Source organism: Haliotis cracherodii, unplaced genomic scaffold (genome assembly GCF_022045235.1).
Source record: "Haliotis cracherodii isolate W230 unplaced genomic scaffold, xgHalCrac1.p SCAF_17, whole genome shotgun sequence".
In the NCBI taxonomy this organism is placed as follows: domain Eukaryota; kingdom Metazoa; phylum Mollusca; class Gastropoda; order Lepetellida; family Haliotidae; genus Haliotis; species Haliotis cracherodii.
The window spans coordinates 5,371,537-5,390,018 of NW_027266272.1; the positions used below are offsets into that span (position 1 = coordinate 5,371,537).

The window sequence follows — 18,482 nt, forward strand, 5'->3', positions numbered from 1 at the left end:
ATGCTGGTCGTAAGAATAGGTCCCCAGCAACCTGTGCTGGTCGTAAGAATAGGTTCCCAGCAACCTATGCTGGTCGTAAGAATAGGTCCCAAGCAACCTGTGCTGGTCGTAAGAATAGGTCCCCAGCAACCTGTGCTGGTCGTAAGAATAGGTCCCCAGCAACCTGTGCTGGTCGTAAGAATAGGTCCCCAGCAACCTGTGCTGGTCGTAAGAATAGGTCCCCAGCAACCTCTGCTGGTCGTAAGGATAGGTCCCAAGCAACCTATGCTGGTCGTAAGAATAGGTCCCCAGCAACCTGTGCTGGTCGTAAGAATAGGTCCCAAGCAACCTGTGCTGGTCGTAAGAATAGGTTCCCAGCAACCTGTGCTGGTCGTAAGAATAGGTCCCCAGCAACCTGTGCTGGTCGTAAGAATAGGTCCCCAGCAACCTGTACTGGTCGTAAGGATAGGTCCCCAGCAACCTATGCTGGTCTTAAGGATAGGTCCCCAGCAACCTATGCTGGTCGTAAGGATAGGTCCCCAGCAACCTATGCTGGTCGTAAGGATAGGTCCCCAGCAACCTATGCTGGTCGTAAGAATAGGTCCCCAGCAACCTGTGCTGGTCGTAAGAATAGGTCCCCAGCAACCTATGCTGGTCGTAAGAATAGGTCCCCAGCAACCTGTGCTGGTCGTAAGAATAGGTCCCCAGCAACCTATGCTGGTCGTAAGAATAGGTCCCCAGCAACCTATGCTGGTCGTAAGGATAGGTCCCCAGCAACCTATGCTGGTCGTAAGGATAGGTCCCCAGCAACCTATGCTGGTCGTAAGGATAGGTCCCCAGCAACCTGTGCTGGTCGTAAGGTTAGGTCCCCAGCAACCTGTGCTGGTCGTAAGAATAGGTCCCCAGCAACCTATGCTGGTCGTAAAAATAGGTCCCCAGGAACCTATGCTGGTCGTAAGAATAGGTCCCCAGCAACCTATGCTGGTCGTAAGAATAGGTCCCAGCAACCTATGCTGGTCGTAAGAATAGGTCCCCAGGAACCTATGCTGGTCGTAAGAATAGGTCCCCAGCAACCTATGCTTGTCGTAAGGATAGGTCCCAAGCAACCTATGCTGGTTGTAAGGATAGGTCCCCAGCAACCTATGCTGGTTGTAAGGATAGGTCCCCAGCAACCTGTGCAAAATAATGACACATGATCATTCTTGAAGTAAATATCACTCCTTCACGTTTGTTACTCTCTATTTTCATCATAAACAGTAATTTTTTTATTTAACTCATCACGATTTATTATTTGACCAGCGTGTATTCTTTTGCTTCTAACAGAAGTATCGTAAATGTCAAGTTGATTTTGTATAGTTGTTGTCATCATCATAACCATCATATTATTATTACAGTAATTATGATCATTACTTGTGTCGTAATTATTATCAACGAGTGCTACGTTAAACAACACAAAAATTGATGAAAATAAATTGAAATGCAGTGAAACTGGTTGACTGTCAAATAATACCGAGCTTTATTATGTACTTCAGTGTGAAAGACAGTGTGAGAGTTTTTTGAAGTTGAGAAAAGTGATATCTCCCTGCAGTGAACATAACACTTGATATTTCATTGCAGTGAACATAACACTTGATATTTCACTGCTGTGAACATAACACTTGATATTTCACTGCAGTGAACATAACACTTGATATTTCATTGCAGTGAACATAACACTTGATATTTCACTGCTGTGAACATAACACTTGATATCTCCCTGCAGTGAACATAACACTTAATATTTCATTGCAGTGAACATAACACTTGATATTTCATTGCAGTGAACATAACACTTTGACGGAACTATTGTCATACAAGACTTACCTCCCCTTATATTATCTCACTTTATCATAGATGTCAAGCCCGTACACCAACTGTTGACGTCCTTTTTACGTTAGTTCCCATGGACAAGGCAAAATAATGAAAGATGGCCATTTATGGAATAAATATCACTTCTTGTCCTTTGTTATTCTCTCAAAAATATTTCTTTATAAACTGTTAATTTCACATTTAACTTGTCGATCGAGACTGTTCGTTTCGCAAAGAGCCATTTTTGTTACTTGAGTCTAGAAAAGCGTGTATTCTTTCACTTCCAACAGTGGTCCCCTAGTTTTCAAGAATATCATTTGTTAAAGTTGACTTTGTATATAAGCATATCCAAATGTATGTTAAAGAATTTTATTGACCACATGTATTTTTTGTTACTTTTGATTTTTTAAGATGTTTTAAACACAGAGCTACTTTTTAAGTTGCAATAACAAGGGATGGTGAACGTCCCTGTGTGCTGGGTAGGGAGAATTTATGTTTCAAGGTTTTACATTTGTTATGACATAATTAAATTTTTCGGTAGACAACTACACAAAATGTATATTATAAATAGGATATTCCATGTGCCGAGGACCCGTGAAGGTCCGGGGTAGATAAGTCTTCAGCAACCGTTAAAGGAGACTATGCTTGGCGTAAAAAGCGACAAATGAGATCGGGTGGTCAGGCTCGCTGACTTGGTTGATGCATGTCATCGATCCCAATTGCATGGATCGATGTTCATGATGTTAATCACTGGGTTGTCTGGTCTAGACCCCATTATTTACAGACTGCGGTCATATAGCTGGAATACTGCTGAGTGCGGCGTGAAATAACAAACCATCCAACCATGTGCCGAGTGAAATGTCTTGTTTCTTTCATTGAGTGACAGAGGAAAGGTCATATTTTCATGAGTGTTGTATAAACATTTATCCATTTTCTGCCTGTTGTGTCTTTTACACAAAATAAATGGTTTGTACATCCTCCACCTCTAAATGTTATACCACTGAATGAAGGTGAGCTTCTGAATCTGTGATATGTAATCTGTGGTTGCTTTAAAGTTTCCTGTCTTGATTGCTCCGCTTAACACTGAATTATAAACAACACATGCACCTGCTGAGTGAGTGAGTGAGTGAGTGAGTGAGTGATAATTGGGGCACAATGATGATAAATTTGATGATGATTATGATGATTATGATGTTCATATATGATTACTATGACAATGATGATGATGATTATTATTATTATTACTTTGACAATGATGATGATGATGAAGATTACTATGATGATGATGATGATTACGATGATGATGATGATGATGATGATGATGATGATGATGATGATGATGATGATGATTACTATGACTGATGATGACTGTTTTGGGCATCATAATACTTCTAATGATGCTGTGTAGGTACTTACCTATGTGCCCGGGTTTGTTAAGACACCAGAATGTCCAAAATAATACACAGATCTTCATCGCAGAGATCTTTCATCAGAGAGATTCTGAACCACGCTATTCCCCGTCAGAACAGGCTGGTCCCAACCATGGTGGAGTTGGTAACATACTAACATTGACTCTGTGGTTGTTATGTATTTCTTACCACATGTAATCAATACCTTTGATGTACATGTACTAGCGCTTGACTTGTAATTACCGTAATTCTTTAAAAACTCCTCTTTTGATTGGATACTGTGTGCAACACTGATGATTTTTTATTGAAATATGTATTGATAATTGATATCCTACCCTGAATTTGGAAATTACTTTGCAGAAGCTAAATTCATAGAAAAGAACTTTTTTCAGTCATTGTCGGTAGGCATATTTAAGTAATTATATCCACAAGTACAGGTTACAAAATGCAAAGTTGCAGTTACTACAATATTCAAAGGATGTGTGGAAACACACACTAAATCTAACATTTGAAATCTCACGCTACGTGTTCAGTTCCAAATTCAATTTAGCGCAGTTAAATCTACATGTAACCTAGCTCTACATTGAAAACACAGTATGTTTATCTCCTAAATATTCAAACTCTTTCTGAGTTTATGAAAACAATTACGGTAGATGATACGACATGCAAGTTGAGCTCTCTTGAACTGGTGTACAAGCTTGAAACGATAAATGCTAAAACCCATGGGAAAACAATGCTCTTCGTACTCCACCGATTCTCATGACAGCATGTTAATTACAATGCATATGTATTGATCATCACCATGTACTCCACAGCAGTGTCTCCTCCTTGTCTACAGTACAAACTGTCACGATTACACACATAACTGACCGGTATTCATAATCCTAATTATAATTAAAAATCATTTCCAGTTTCTTTTATGAAACTTTTAATATTGATATTTTTACGATCAGTTCTATTTTGTATAAAATGGTCATAAAAATACACTGAATGATGTAAATCCCATAATGATGGTTTTTCAACAACAACCTCATCGCTGTAAGACGGATCGGGACATCTCACATTGTTGAAAATAAAACAAGAATTTTTTGCACATAATTTATTCCTTCATCACCTGTCTTTGTCATAGAAATTGTAAAAAAAATGAAATAAAAAAGATAATGAACAACTACAGTAAATTACAGTAATTACGAACACCCTTATAACAAACTGTTGATTTTTTATCCTTGGCATTTGCTGTAAGTTTGATGTATATATGTTGTATTACTATGTTGACCGTAGTAATGTAACAAATGTTATATTTGGGATAACACTTTCTGAGTAAAGTACAGATTCTCATACTTTTTTGGGGTTGAGTCCCGTCTGGGATTCGAACCCACACTGCCAGAGTGAGGCACCGTATCGCCAGCACACAAAGTCAGCTATCTAATCCACTCAGCCACCAAGGCTTCCACAAAAAGGAGTATTAGTTATAACCATAGTTTACTGTGTACATATTTTCAAAATCTAATGCATAGACAGGTGACCAGTGTTCATTCTACATAACATCAGGTCTACTGTGCAACCAGGGTTACCAGTCGACAAATGTTAACAGTTACCAATCAAATGAGTTAAGTCATGAAAGTGAGGCAGCTTTCATTTATTTTATATCTTCCAAATAAGGCACACATTTCTTGGAATCAATAAGACAAGCTTCGTTTACGCTCTCGCACATCTTTCATTAGCGGGGACGTCGAGGTAGCCAAGTGGTTCAAGCATTCGTTCTTCACACCAAATTCCTTTGTTTGAATCCCCACATGGGTACAATATGTGAAGCCTTTTTCTTTTGTCACTCGTCATGATGTTGCTGGAATATTGCTAAAAGTGGCGTAAAACATCACTCACTCACTTTCATATGCATCAATTTGATTCATCATAAATTCAGGGCACATGGGGCCTACTCATCAAAGGCACTACGGTTAGCTGTGCAGAGTTGCATCCCTTTGGCATGCCAGAGAATCCATGCGAGCCAACCCAATCAGATCTTAGTTCTCGCTACCGCAAAACAAAGATCTGAGGACATCCCATTAGGGGTCACGTCAGAACGACCTTTCATCCGACCAATCAGGGCGTCGCTTACCAGATCATGAAAGTGACAGTCGGAATGTGATTTCTAATCAAGCAGCCTCGAAAACTTTAAAACGGGGTATTCCGAATGATAGTTATGGGTTTAACGACTGAATCTATACATTCTAGACCATTTATAAACCTATTCATTGGGATCGCTATTAAGTAAGAGACTTCTTTCTATAGGCATTAAGACCTATTGTGAGGTTTTACTTTCCAGTCGGGTTAAATCTCATAAACAGGAACGTTGTAATGTCCCTGGGATTTTATATAATATCCCAGGGATTTTATATAATGTCCTGGGTATTTTATTAATATAACTTCCGTTCAGATTGTAACATGTAATGAAATGTAAAATCAAATGACAAATGTTTTCTTCAATTCCCAAGGATCGAACTCGCAACCTTCATATCTGTAGCCCAGTGAGTGTACCACGAGGCTACAGAGGTGTTGATAAGCCTCACTGATTTTTAGAATGTCCTTTTCAAGATCCGTACGCCAGCAACAGATATTTTACGCGCGTTTCATGGAAAGTATGTTCGAAACATAAAAATGTTGATAAATGTTGTTTTAAGTTTCTTTTTTCGGTTTATAAGCATGGAAAAACACTTTCCCTCGATTTTGGTAGACAGAGCATGCCCTGGGGGTCGGGAAAAAACGTGGGTAGAAAATATTTGGGCATACTTTCTTCTTTACCCCACAGAAACCGAATGATAGCCCAGGACCGAGGGCAAGGCTCACACATGCTTGAAAAGGCTTTGAGTCAGAATTTGGTTGTTGTTTGAAGCTGCACTCAGCAATAATCCTGCTGTATGGCTGCGGTCTGTAACTAATCGAGTCTGGATATATTTCTAGTGGGAAAGTTTTGGAGAATTGAGGGAAAGGTTTGGAAAAGGCTACTTCTGATAGTGCATGTAATTCAAGCGACAATATTAATTCCATAATAAGAAGAAATCGTTTCTAAAAGCAGTTGGTTGTATGATTACGACTTTATCATCATATGATCATAAGCATTTCTTTATGGATCACAATGCTAAATGAACACCAGGGCCCACTTGCACAAAGCGATCTTAGCGCTAAGATGATCTTAACTCCCATACTTTAGCATAGGCTTACAATAGTCTTAGCGCTAAGATCGCTTTGTGCAAGTGGGCCCAGGTGTTTTAGAAAAGGTGAGCGTATCCTGCCCCACCAGTGGCACCTTGAATCAGGGATTTATCAAGGATACCAAAATAAGTTTCTTTGGCAGGCAAACTTGGGAAAAATTGGGTGAATTTGTTCAAAACTGGATTTTTTTTGCTGTTCATATTTTCGTAAATTCTGAGGAAATAAGAAATGTTTAATTCAAATTGGGTCATTTTTACTGTCATTTTCGGCAGATTTGGAACAAAAAATTGGCATCTGAGCAGGTCTTGCTAAATACCCGACCTATTACAAACACATGCAAAGGCATGTCAATTGTTCACCTGAAACACTGGCAGACAACTTTCTTATGTGTTCCTCAAGAAACTATATAATACAAATTTGAATGCAAGCATATAGGTGAGCTACAGAGATTCTTCAGTCTATATGTGTTTTAGAGTTGTTTTAATGACATTACTTAACAAAGTAATTGTTACATGTTTTTAACCTTTTTTTGTATTTTGTTATTCACTCCTCAAAAACCTTCAAAACACTCAACAATTGGTGTTCCTTGAGTGCATTTCTGCACAATTATCAGAGTACATTGTGGAATAAATCAGTTGAAAGAAACAATGCATGGCTCAATAGTGGCACCAGCAGAGCGATTCTTGCTGCATTAACACTATCGATCAGGATCACGGTCAGAGGCATTTTGCATATCGGTCGAAGTGAAATGTTCACAATGTACATTGACTGTCTTGCACACAAAAAGGATAAAACATAATTATTAGTGCCCACACATGCATTTTGTTGATTTTCAATGCTGATTGGTCAGTTGAAGTAACATGACGTCTCACTGCTGGATTGTTCAACGGCTGGTACAATGAACAGAAAAACTACCGGTATCTCAAATAGGTTCTCACAGTACATTTAACTGTAGATAAAGTACCCCTGATTCTAATTCAGATCCGATCGCTTTACCTCAAATTTATCTCCATTCTACCATGACGAAAATACTATGTAAATGGTGCTCTTTTGGAACACATATCACTCAGTAATATTCCAGCTATATGACGTCAGTCTGTAAATAATCGATTCTGGACTAGACAATCCAGTGATTGATATCATGATTATTGGTCCATTTATTGGGATCGATGACATGCATCAACCAAGTCAGGGAGCCTGACCACCCAATCCTGTTAGTCGCCTTTCACAACAAGCTTAGTCACCTTTTACGGCAAGCATGGGTTGCTGAAGAGGGAACACATATGTACTCTTGAGGCATGGTTGTTCCAGTAAATGGCAAGTAAGGGCAAAAGCAAATAAAGTCAACAGAGAAACTTTGCAAATACTTCACCAAAATAAAATTTGAAAAATGGAAATAGCGTAAAACAGACGATAAAAAATGACAGCCCAAATCATCCCCAAAACGAAATATTCTGTCACTTAAGGGATTCCCCTTACTGGTGTTAAAATGGGTTCCCTGTGTTTGACCTCCTGTGCGATTTCAACAAACATGACGATCTGACTGCTGCTCAGTTACATCTTTTTTCTGTCTGCTCATCCATTTGATTACTGTGTCCACACCTTATGTCACCTTAGTAACAACACTGACGATGCCGTCAGTTGTTTACTCAGGGAATGAATCCCTGACAGGCATAAATTGTGTGGATTGTGTGGCAGAGGGCAATAGTGTTTTATTTCCCAAACAAGATGTTAGTAATAGAACGCTAGTTACCGCTTATTTGTTTTTTTTGATTATTAACAATGTCAAGATCAAAGGTCATTTCACACATTTAACAACGTCTGCTATAATGCAATGTTGTTATTTTTGTTGGATTAACAGAAATAGCAGAATCAGTATGTGTATAACGGCTGAGAATCACAAGATAGATAAACATATACCTATCAGCCAATGAAAACAGTTGCCACCGCTGTGCAGGTAGCTTGAGGCCACACCCCTAAATACATTTGTTTTAGAATCCGAATACGGAGCGTGTGATTTCAGCACTTCCCCTTGGACATTTAAATACTTCTACGATTATCATGATTTTTCTCTCTCATGAATTGATTAAATCTGTCTAGGAAAATCGCAATCATATTTTCCCCTTTACTTGCCCTTTCAGGTACAATTCTTTGTGCACAGATACATCCCATAGACATGCCACAAACCTGTTGTCATGGGTTTGAATCCTGGTATCGCCCTAAAATATGTTTCTTGCTTTCAATGCCAGTTCTCTTGGGTTTCATCACAGTAGTGACCCCCTCCGTGGTCTTGTGGTAGAGCGTCCGCCCAGAGAGTGGAAGGTCCGGGGTTCGATCGCCGACCGTGTCATACCAAAGACGTTAATAGATGGTACTTGTTGTTACCCTGTCTGGCGCTCGGCATTAAGGGGCTAAAACAAGGACTGGTCGGCTCGGAGTCAGTATACTGTGTCTGAGTGGGGTATTCATCTTAAACTGCGGCATGGTATCTCAGTGAGCTAGCACTATAAATCGGCATCAGTCCGGACTAGTACAAGCAGCCACACAAACGTACATGCACGTCGCTATATAAGTGCAATAATCTTGGACGCAACGTTAAACCCCATTTCACCTCACCTCATCACAGTAGTAAACATCTAAGATCCACATCACTTCAAGCTTTACTCCCACATAAAGCTGACATGGTGTCTTACCTCTCAAATACTTCAGTGTTCAACCCACTCACTCACTCATAATGGCCTTGTTCTGTGTTTCAGGTGCAGCTTCTCTCAGAAGCATGATGGATGTACCCGATACACAGAAATAGGACTGCTATGGAGTCATGAGAAAGAACTGTCATCAGGGATGCGTCTTCATTTCCATAACCCAAAGGATTTGCGGATGAACAGGTTCCAAGTTCCCCATGTTCTCTCTCATTTGGAACAGAATACCGGTAGATCTCAAGAACCCCCTGGGTGATGTCTCAGTGGGGATTCTGAGGTAGAGAATATCTGCAGTACACATGCTTGTCTCCTCATGCAATGACAGAACAGGTCCCCCAGTACCCCATGCTTGTCTCTGTGGGTAAACAAGGTCAGAGTAGGTCCCCAGTACCCCATGCTTGTCTCTGTGTGGGTATTCCAGGACACAGTAGGTCCCCAGTACCCCATGCTTGTCTCTGTGGGTATACAAGGTTAGAGTAGGTCCCCAGTTTCCCATGCTTGTCTCTGTTGGTATACAAGGTCAGAGTAGGTCCCCCAGTACCCCATGCTTGTCTCTGTGTGGGTATTCCAGGACAGAGTAGGTCCTCAGTACCCCATGCTTGTCTCTGTGTGGGTATTCCGGGGCAGGGTAGGTCCTCAGTACCCCATGCTTGTCTCTGTGTGGGTATACCAGGTCAGAGTAGGTCCCCAGTACCCCATGCTTGTCTCTGTGTGGGTATACAAGGTCAGAGTAGGTCCCCAGTACCCCATGCTTGTCTCTGTGTGGGTATTCCGGGGCAGGGTAGGTCCTCAGTACCCCATGCTTGTCTCTGTGTGGGTATACCAGGACAGAGTAGGTCCTCAGTACCCCATGCTTGTCTCTGTGTGGGTATACCAGGGTAGAGTAGGTCCCCAGTACCCCATGCTTGTCTCTGTGTGGGTATACCAGGACAGAGTAGGTCCCCAGTACCCCATGCTTGTCTCTGTGTGGGTATTCCAGGACAGAGTAGGTCCCCAGTACCCCATGCTTGTCTCTGTGTGGGTATTCCAGGACAGAGTAGGTCCCCCAGTACCCCATGCTTGTCTCTGTGTGGGTATACCAGGACAGAGTAGGTCCCCAGTACCCCATGCTTGTCTCTGTGTGGGTATACCAGGGTAGAGTAGGTCCCCAGTACCCCATGCTTGTCTCTGTGTGGGTATTCCAGGACAGAGTAGGTCCCCAGTACCCCATGCTTGTCTCTGTGTGGGTATTCCAGGACAGAGTAGGTCCCCAGTACCCCATGCTTGTCTCTGTGTGGGTATACAAGGTCAGAGTAGGTCCCCAGTACCCCATGCTTGTCTCTGTGTGGGTATTCCGGGGCAGAGTAGGCCTATGGTATCTCATGCTTGCTAAGTCCCAGGAAAGATTTGCAGAAAACGTAACTTAACCGAGATTGCCAAAAAATCACGAAATTAGCCTTTTTTTCACATCAAATTTTACACTACTTTTCAAGCTTTTCTTATCAAATTTTACACTCGAATGATGCCCAAACATTTAACATGCCCTTCAAACACACAAAATATGAATCATACAATTAATCGAAAATTTTGAATAAATAATTCTCACTTTTAAACGTTCTTAAAACTGAAATGTCTAAATCCAGGAGATGCAATTTTTTGAACACAAAGAAAGAGTTCTGTATTAATATGTGTTGGGGAAATGGTTAAGTTTTTACCACAGAATTTTGTAATTGTAGCAAGCCCATTTGTGGTGTCCCCCGCCGTGATATTGCTGGAATAATGCTAAAAGCGGCGTAAAACCATACTCACTCACTCACTCACTTATATTTGTTTAGTCAGGCAGACATGCTTGATCGCTGAGTAGCATAAACACATACAGAAAACATGTCAAATATTCACCAATACCCACACCAAACATCAGGGTATGAAACTCCCAAAAATTTAAGCCAGACCACAGGACTGGCTAGCTGAAATACTTGCCAGCCCTGACCAAAACCTGCCTGCCCACTATAATCATATGTTTAATCACATGTTTCTCAGGATAATTTAATTAAAACTTTAAAATTGAATTCATTGAACATGAAGTAATGCAAGAAAAGAAATAGCAAACACTTTTTAGGTCAGATTTGTATTTAATATCCTAGAATACATCATGTAAATATCCTTATTCCTAAAAAGGGCCTTATAACATTAATCATTTTAACACCAAAGATGGACAAAATGTTTAACGACTGGTCATAATTTGCATGCGAATATATCGCATTTTTATTTATTAGGACACCAATATGTACAAATTTCAATTAAGAACAATATTAAAATTTGTATTTGGAACTTTAAACCAATAAACAGTCATCAGATATATGAATACATAAACCGTTCTTATTAGAACTGAATAGGGCAACTCTGATATGTTATTTAGGTATTTATTTCTTAGCACACGTACACCGTATTGTAGGTTATTGTCATTATGGGATCGCTTCAAATTGCGGACTGAGGAATATATTACAGGGTTGTCACACATCTATCGCCGTGGAAAAAGCAAAAACGACTTGTAAATGATTGCTTTTAATATTTATTATATTCGATTTTATCAACGAGTATCATTAAAAACCAGTGTTGTGGGTTCTAACAGTTGCGCAAATGCCGAGATCGATGTGTTGATCTGTGTAGATACTAGGCCTATAAACCGCAAACATATATATATGTAGCGAGTTGATATAATGTTCGTAATCACTGCTGATAGATCCAATAATATAACCCGTGATACCATAACGTGTGAGTATTGTGTGCTGTTATTCCCACGATATTGTGCATATTATGGTAAATATTTCATTATTTACACGATATATCTACATATCATGGTGAAAGTTCTGTTGTTTACACAATGTCGTGCATATTGTGATAAATTGTCTGTTATTTACACGATGTCGTGCATATTGTGATAAATTGTCTGTTATTTACACGATATAGTGCATATTGTGATAAATTGTCTGTTATTTATACGATATTGGGCATATTGTGATAAATTGTCTGTTATTTACACGATATCGTGCATATTGTGATAAATTGTCTGTTATTTACACGATATAGTGCATATTGTCATAAATTGTCTGTTATTGACACGATATCGTGTCATTGTGGAATATGTACTCTTTATGTACACGATATCGTGCGAATAGACACAGCCCTTGTAGCATAAGCGCATGGCTAAATTTTTGGTTGTCTAAAAGCTAATCGGGTTTCTTTTTGGTTACATTTTATCATTCATCTTTACATGTGAATTAATGCTTATCATCGGGAAATATTTAAAATATTTTCACCTATGAAATATAACCCGACCGTCGGGCAGGGGGATTTGAAAATCTGGCAGCCCGAATTGAAATTAACCCGTCTCGGACGGTCGGGCAGGCAGGTATTTCAAACACTGCAAACATGTAAGCAGTATTTGACTTGAAGCCAAACTGATGTATTTCATTGAATACCAATCTTCCATTTCTAGCATTCACAGGCTTGATATTTGTTGAGTCAGTTATGTATGTGTTGGTCGGTTCAAATGAGAGTGAATGAATATTGTGTAGAGAAGCAGTTAATTCCTGAAACAGGGAATACCTGAACTCTCTAGGATTTCAAACTAAGTGCTGTTGTCTGCTCTTAAGACCCAAAACTGCTTGTCTTCCTAACTTGTTAGTCTGTCTCACAGTCCCTGAACCACTCACTCACTCTTTCCACCCAGCGTTTACTGTAATGCTTTAGCCCTAAATGAAGCAAGTCTAGATTTTGCACAGGTTCAGGTCTGATTCTTGCTTCTCACTGGGGCTCCTTATTAATTTAATTGTAGTTGCTTGTTTCTATCAAAATGATGTATTTTCAGAGACTAAGCGTTAGTCTACCCAACTTGATTGCAACTATAGTTAATGTTAACATTATATTAAACATGTTGGGTTTAACGCCGCTTTTAACAGTACTCCAGTTATATCACGGTGTGTCAGCTTAATGTGGGAGGAAAGCCCGAAGTGATGCACGTATCAGACGTTTACCACTTCGGTGAAACCCACAAGCACGGGTATGGTGCTGACAAACATAGAAACATAATTGGGGCGAACCAGGATTCGAACCCACAATCATAGGTTTCTGGCGTGCCCAAGGGACGCAACTCCGCACAGCGAATCCCAGCGCCTTAGACGACTGGGCCACCCGTGCCCCGAGAACCTGGTAGTTCAGCTCGTAGTAGACAAACAAGAGTTGGCATAGACAGCGTCACATGACCCGACTGCTGTTTGTTTAATTGCCCATCAGACCTTGGCACAGTGTTTTTGTTAATGATTGTCAACTATTTTGTTAAGTGCAGACAGAAGTCCACTTTTTAAATCTGACTAGGGTGAGATGCTTCAAGTGTCTGCAAAATTATAGACAATTCTGGCGACCAGTTTTTGGGCTTGCATGTAAAATACGAGTTTGCCCTTCATTACCTACCAAAACATAGTGGCAGCAAGTTGGGAAGAAAAACAGTTTTTGGTGAAGGCTTTTAGCAGGTTATTTTCAGAAACTAAGATGTATTTTAACATTGCTGAAAGATTTTGTACACAACTCACTAGACTGCTGAAAGTACTCTGTACATCCGACAAATGACAAATGTACATATATATCAAGAGCATCTCCATAGGAATGACCCTAGGTGGTATGCGTTGTAACAAAACATATAGCATATGTACTGTGTGACCTGTTATCACTTGTCATATATATATATATATATATATATATGTAATCAAATAATATAACTACATGCATAAAACTTTAAGATAGCTGCAGAAGGCATCTTAGTGAAATTGGCAAACACCTTATATGTAGGTCACTCACTGCCTCTTCTGATCTTGGATCTGCTGCCCTGAGGAAGATGTATCCTCGTCGGGTTGACCTTGACCTAATAAAGTTTTGTGAAGCTTATTTAGAACATATTGGAAATATGCATAATATATCCCTATGATGTCCTAGCAGTGTGTGGTTTCGATAACTAAGTGTGGCAGTGGTAGTGAAATCATAGACAAAACCATAGAGCATCCCCATTTACATGGGGCTGCTAAATTACTGCCACAATTCCTGATGAATTAATTCCATATTCTTGTTTGCCCAAACATTATACCACTTCCAATGTTTTGTAATTAATATATACTCTGAAATGTACAATAAACAACAAAAGCTTACAATTCTTTCATATCTTTTATCGTCATTCACATATGTCAAAATGTACATCACCAAGATCCTTTGGACTATAATACATGCATTTACAGAGTATGTACACATAAATACACATGGACCTCAAAGTCTACAGTTGTCTAACTTGCTGTCTATGTCGTTCAACCTGCAGAGAACCTGCATCATTTGGGGAGTGAATTGGAATTTAACACCACCTAGAACCATATTCCAGCTATATCATGGAGTGTCTGGTTGCAGACATTTACCAGCAGATAGAAATCAGCAGATCCTGCCATGGCCTAAGGGACACAATTCTGTACAGCAAAATTGCAGTTTCCTTGACTGCAAGGCTATCTATGCCCCTGGTGACATTTTGGCTGGGTAGAAATAGTATGTTCTTTTTTCTTGTGAGCAAATCATTTCATTCAAGGAAACAGTAATTCAAACTGTTTGACAAATGTCTGGCGAATAAAGAGGTTTCATTGATCAATCTTATTCCAACCTCATACCAAAATAATTTTTCATGATATGTCAACATTTGGTTTGCATAAAAACTTCAACCCAGAAACTTTCCAATGCTAGTAAAATTCAGGGACCCAGGTCAACACACTTATGTTTGTCATAGAACTAGGACAGTGTGTGTCTGCTCGTTTTGTTTGTTTGTTTGTTTCAAGCCTCACTCAGCAATATACCAGCTATATGACGGCGGTCTGTAAATAATCAAGTCTGGACAAGACAATCCAGTGATTAACATCATAAGCATCGATCCACATGCATCAACCAAGTCAGTGAGCCTGACCACCAATCCCTTTAGTCGACTCTTACGAGAAGCATAGTTGCCTCTCATGGCAAGAATGGGTGACTGAAGACCTATTCAAAATCAGATCTTAACGGGTCGCTTGTCATCGGAGGCCAATTGGATTGGGGCGTCAGTTAATACGCGTGTGATCATACCCTGATCATACCTTGATCATGCTGATGGGGCTGGGCGTTGCTCTACCAACCACCGAGTAGTCGGATCAGATTTGATTACCCGATATTACGGCCTCCATGATCCACCAGGAATATTATTGACTGTCGTAAAACAACATTCACTCACGACAAAAGCTATAACAACTTTCATTGGAGGAAATAATTGCAAGTTTAGTTCAAGGATCAGCAAAGGTTTCATCTTACACAAGTCTCCTGATTCACTGTGCCAGCACTGTGTCCAGTGTCTCTAAACCTTCAATATGTTCAACTGACACCAAGTTTGAGCTTAATGTTCATAGCAGCCAGCTCGGCCACGAGGTAGCGGAAGACGTAGGGGACAGCGACCGTCTGTATGGTGTCCGACCTCTGACACACCTTGCAGGACCACACCCGGCGGGACTCCACCGATGCTGCTGCAGTGGACACGGGGGGCTTGTCCAGACACGGAGACAGCAGACTCCCGCACGCCGTACAGATCCGGGCCTGGAACACAAACAGAGTAACTGACAGAGCTACACAGAGACGGCAGACTCCCGCACGCCGTACAGATCCGGGCCTGGAACACAAACAGAGTAACTGACAGAGCTACACAGAGACGGCAGACTCCCGCACGACGTACAGATCCGGGCCTGGAACACATACACACACATACAGTAACTGACAGAGCTACACAGAGACGTCAGACTCCCGCACGACGTACAGATCCAGGCCTGGAACACATACACACACATACAGTAACTGACAGCTACACAGAGATGGCAGACTCCAGCACGACGTATAGATCCGGGCCTGGAACACATACACACACATACAGTAACTGACAGAGCTACACAGAGACGGCAGACTCCCGCACGATGTACAGATCTGGGCCTGGAACACATACACACACATACAGTAACTGACAGCTACACAGAGACGGCAGACTCCCGCACGACGTACAGATCTGGGCCTGGAACACATACACACACATACAGTAACTGACAGCTACACAGAGACAGCAGACTCCCACACGATGTACAGATCTGGGCCTGGAACACATACACACACATACAGTAACTGACAGCTACACAGAGACGGCAGACTCCCGCACGACGTACAGATCTGGGCCTGGAACACATACACACACATACAGTAACTGACAGCTACACAGAGACGGCAGACTCCCGCACGATGTACAGATCTGGGCCTGGAACACAAACACACATACAGTAACTGACAGAGCTACACAGAGACGTCAGACTCCCGCACGACGTACAGATCTGGGCCTGGAGCATGTACAGACGTAAAGATCTCGGCCTGGAATATACACACACATTAACTGACACACATTCAGTAACTGCTATAGTAAAATTGAGACACCAATTTTCTGGCCTTTTAAAAAAATCAACATACTTTTCAGCACCATTAGGTCATGTTGACCTGCCATCAACTAGGTCACAGAGCCTGAGTATCTGATCAATAAAGATCAATTGCGACCAGCAAGGTTGCTAGGGACCGATTCTAACTCAGAATCCTCACAGGTTCCAATAATCTAGTAACCTCTTACAACGAGCAATGCTGGGCAAACCAAAGGACAAAAGTAATGGGTGCCACAGACTTTCCGGGTAGCATGACACACACACTCTCGTAAGCCCTGTGATAAAGCTGATTTACTTCACACCTCTACCTGCCTGGGACAAAACCAGAAGGACTTCTGGGATACATGGATCCAAGTAACTCCCGGTGCCTTCAATCAACAGGCTTCCCATACGCCACAGAACCGTGAAGGTCCGGGTAGAATGGGTCTTCAGCAACCCAATCTTGCCAAAAAAGGCGACTATGCTTGTCGTAAAAGGCGACTAACGGGATCGGGTGGTCAGGCTCGCTGACTTGGTTGTTGCATGTGATCGTATCCCATCGTATCGTGTGGATTGATGCTCATGATTTCAATCACTGGATTACCTAGTCCAGACTCGATTATTTACAGACTCCCGTCATATACCTGGAATATTGCTGAGTGCGGTGTTAAACAACAAACAAACAAACAAACCCTTACGCCACAAAAGTAAAGTAACCGACAGCTTAATTAAGTTACAGAGGCTGCTTACTAGTACTGTAGCACATCAAACTTGTTACCAGGAAAGAAATCCATTAGTTTACATCTTGAAATAGTACTTTGAAAGAAAGTAATACAGATTTTGAAAGTCCTGGGTGTTACAAAATCAAAAAGTTCCTTTAGATTGCATCTGCTATGTATAATACTGACCCGGGTCCCATCAGAGCAGTTGAAGAGTCTGTCATGGATGAGGAAAGCTGCGCCATGAGCTATGAGGGCGTCTCTCTCCATCTCTCCGAACCTGATCCCTCCGGCCTTTTTCCTCCCCTTCACAGGCTGGTGAGTTAGGGGATCGACAGGACCTGTACTCCGCACCTGTAACAACACAAACACACTGTGTCACACGCTTCAATATCAGGGTCGACAGGACATGTACTCCGCACCTGTAACAACATCCACACACTGTGTCACACGCTTCAATATCAGGGTCGACAGGACATGTACTCCGCACCTGTAACAACACCAACACACTGTGTCACACGCTTCAATATCAGGGTCGACAGGACCTATACTCCGCACCTGTAACAACACCCACACACTGTGTCACACCCTTCAATATCAGGGTCGACAGGACCAGTACTCCGCACCTGTAACAACACCAACACACTGTGTCACACCCTTCAATATCAGGGTCGACAGGACCTATACTCCGCACCTGTAACAACATCCACACACTGTGTCACACGCTTCAATATCAGGGTCCACAGGACCTATACTCTGCACCTGTAACAACATCTACACACTGTGTGACACACGCTTCAATATCAGGGTCGACAGGACCAGTACTCCGCACCTGTAACAACATCCACACACTGTGACACACCCTTCAATATCAGGGTCGACAGGACCAGTACTCCGCACCTGTAACAACATCTACACACTGCGTGACACACGCTTCAATATCAGGGTCCACAGGACCTATACTCTGCACCTGTAACAACAGCCACACACTGTGACACACCCTTCAATATCAGGGTCGACAGGACCTATACTCCGCACCTGTAACAACATCCACACACTTTGTCACACCCTTCAATATCAGGGTCGACAGGACCAGTACTCCGCACCTGTAACAACAGCCACACACTGTGT

General features: G+C 41.5%; 2 protein-coding genes across 2 annotated transcripts in view; one reads left to right on the plus strand and one right to left on the minus strand.

Moving 5' to 3' along the window:
• LOC139464271 (uncharacterized) overlaps positions 1–9,480 on the plus strand; it is a 40,748-nt gene extending 31,268 nt beyond the window's left edge. Inside the window, exon 6 of the mRNA XM_071245794.1 lies at positions 9,206–9,480. Coding sequence (XP_071101895.1) covers positions 9,206–9,229 — 24 coding nt within the window. The 3' untranslated portion in view covers positions 9,230–9,480. The remainder of the gene's footprint in view (positions 1–9,205) is intronic.
• Positions 9,481–14,358: 4,878 nt separating this feature from the next.
• LOC139464851 (DNA-directed RNA polymerase I subunit RPA2-like) overlaps positions 14,359–18,482 on the minus strand; it is a 45,710-nt gene continuing 41,586 nt past the window's right edge. Inside the window, exons 30-31 of the mRNA XM_071246403.1 lie at positions 17,541–17,705; positions 14,359–15,778 (exon numbers count right to left, since the gene is read on the minus strand). Of these exons, the coding sequence (XP_071102504.1) occupies positions 15,560–15,778; positions 17,541–17,705 (384 nt within the window). The 3' untranslated portion in view covers positions 14,359–15,559. The remainder of the gene's footprint in view (positions 15,779–17,540; positions 17,706–18,482) is intronic.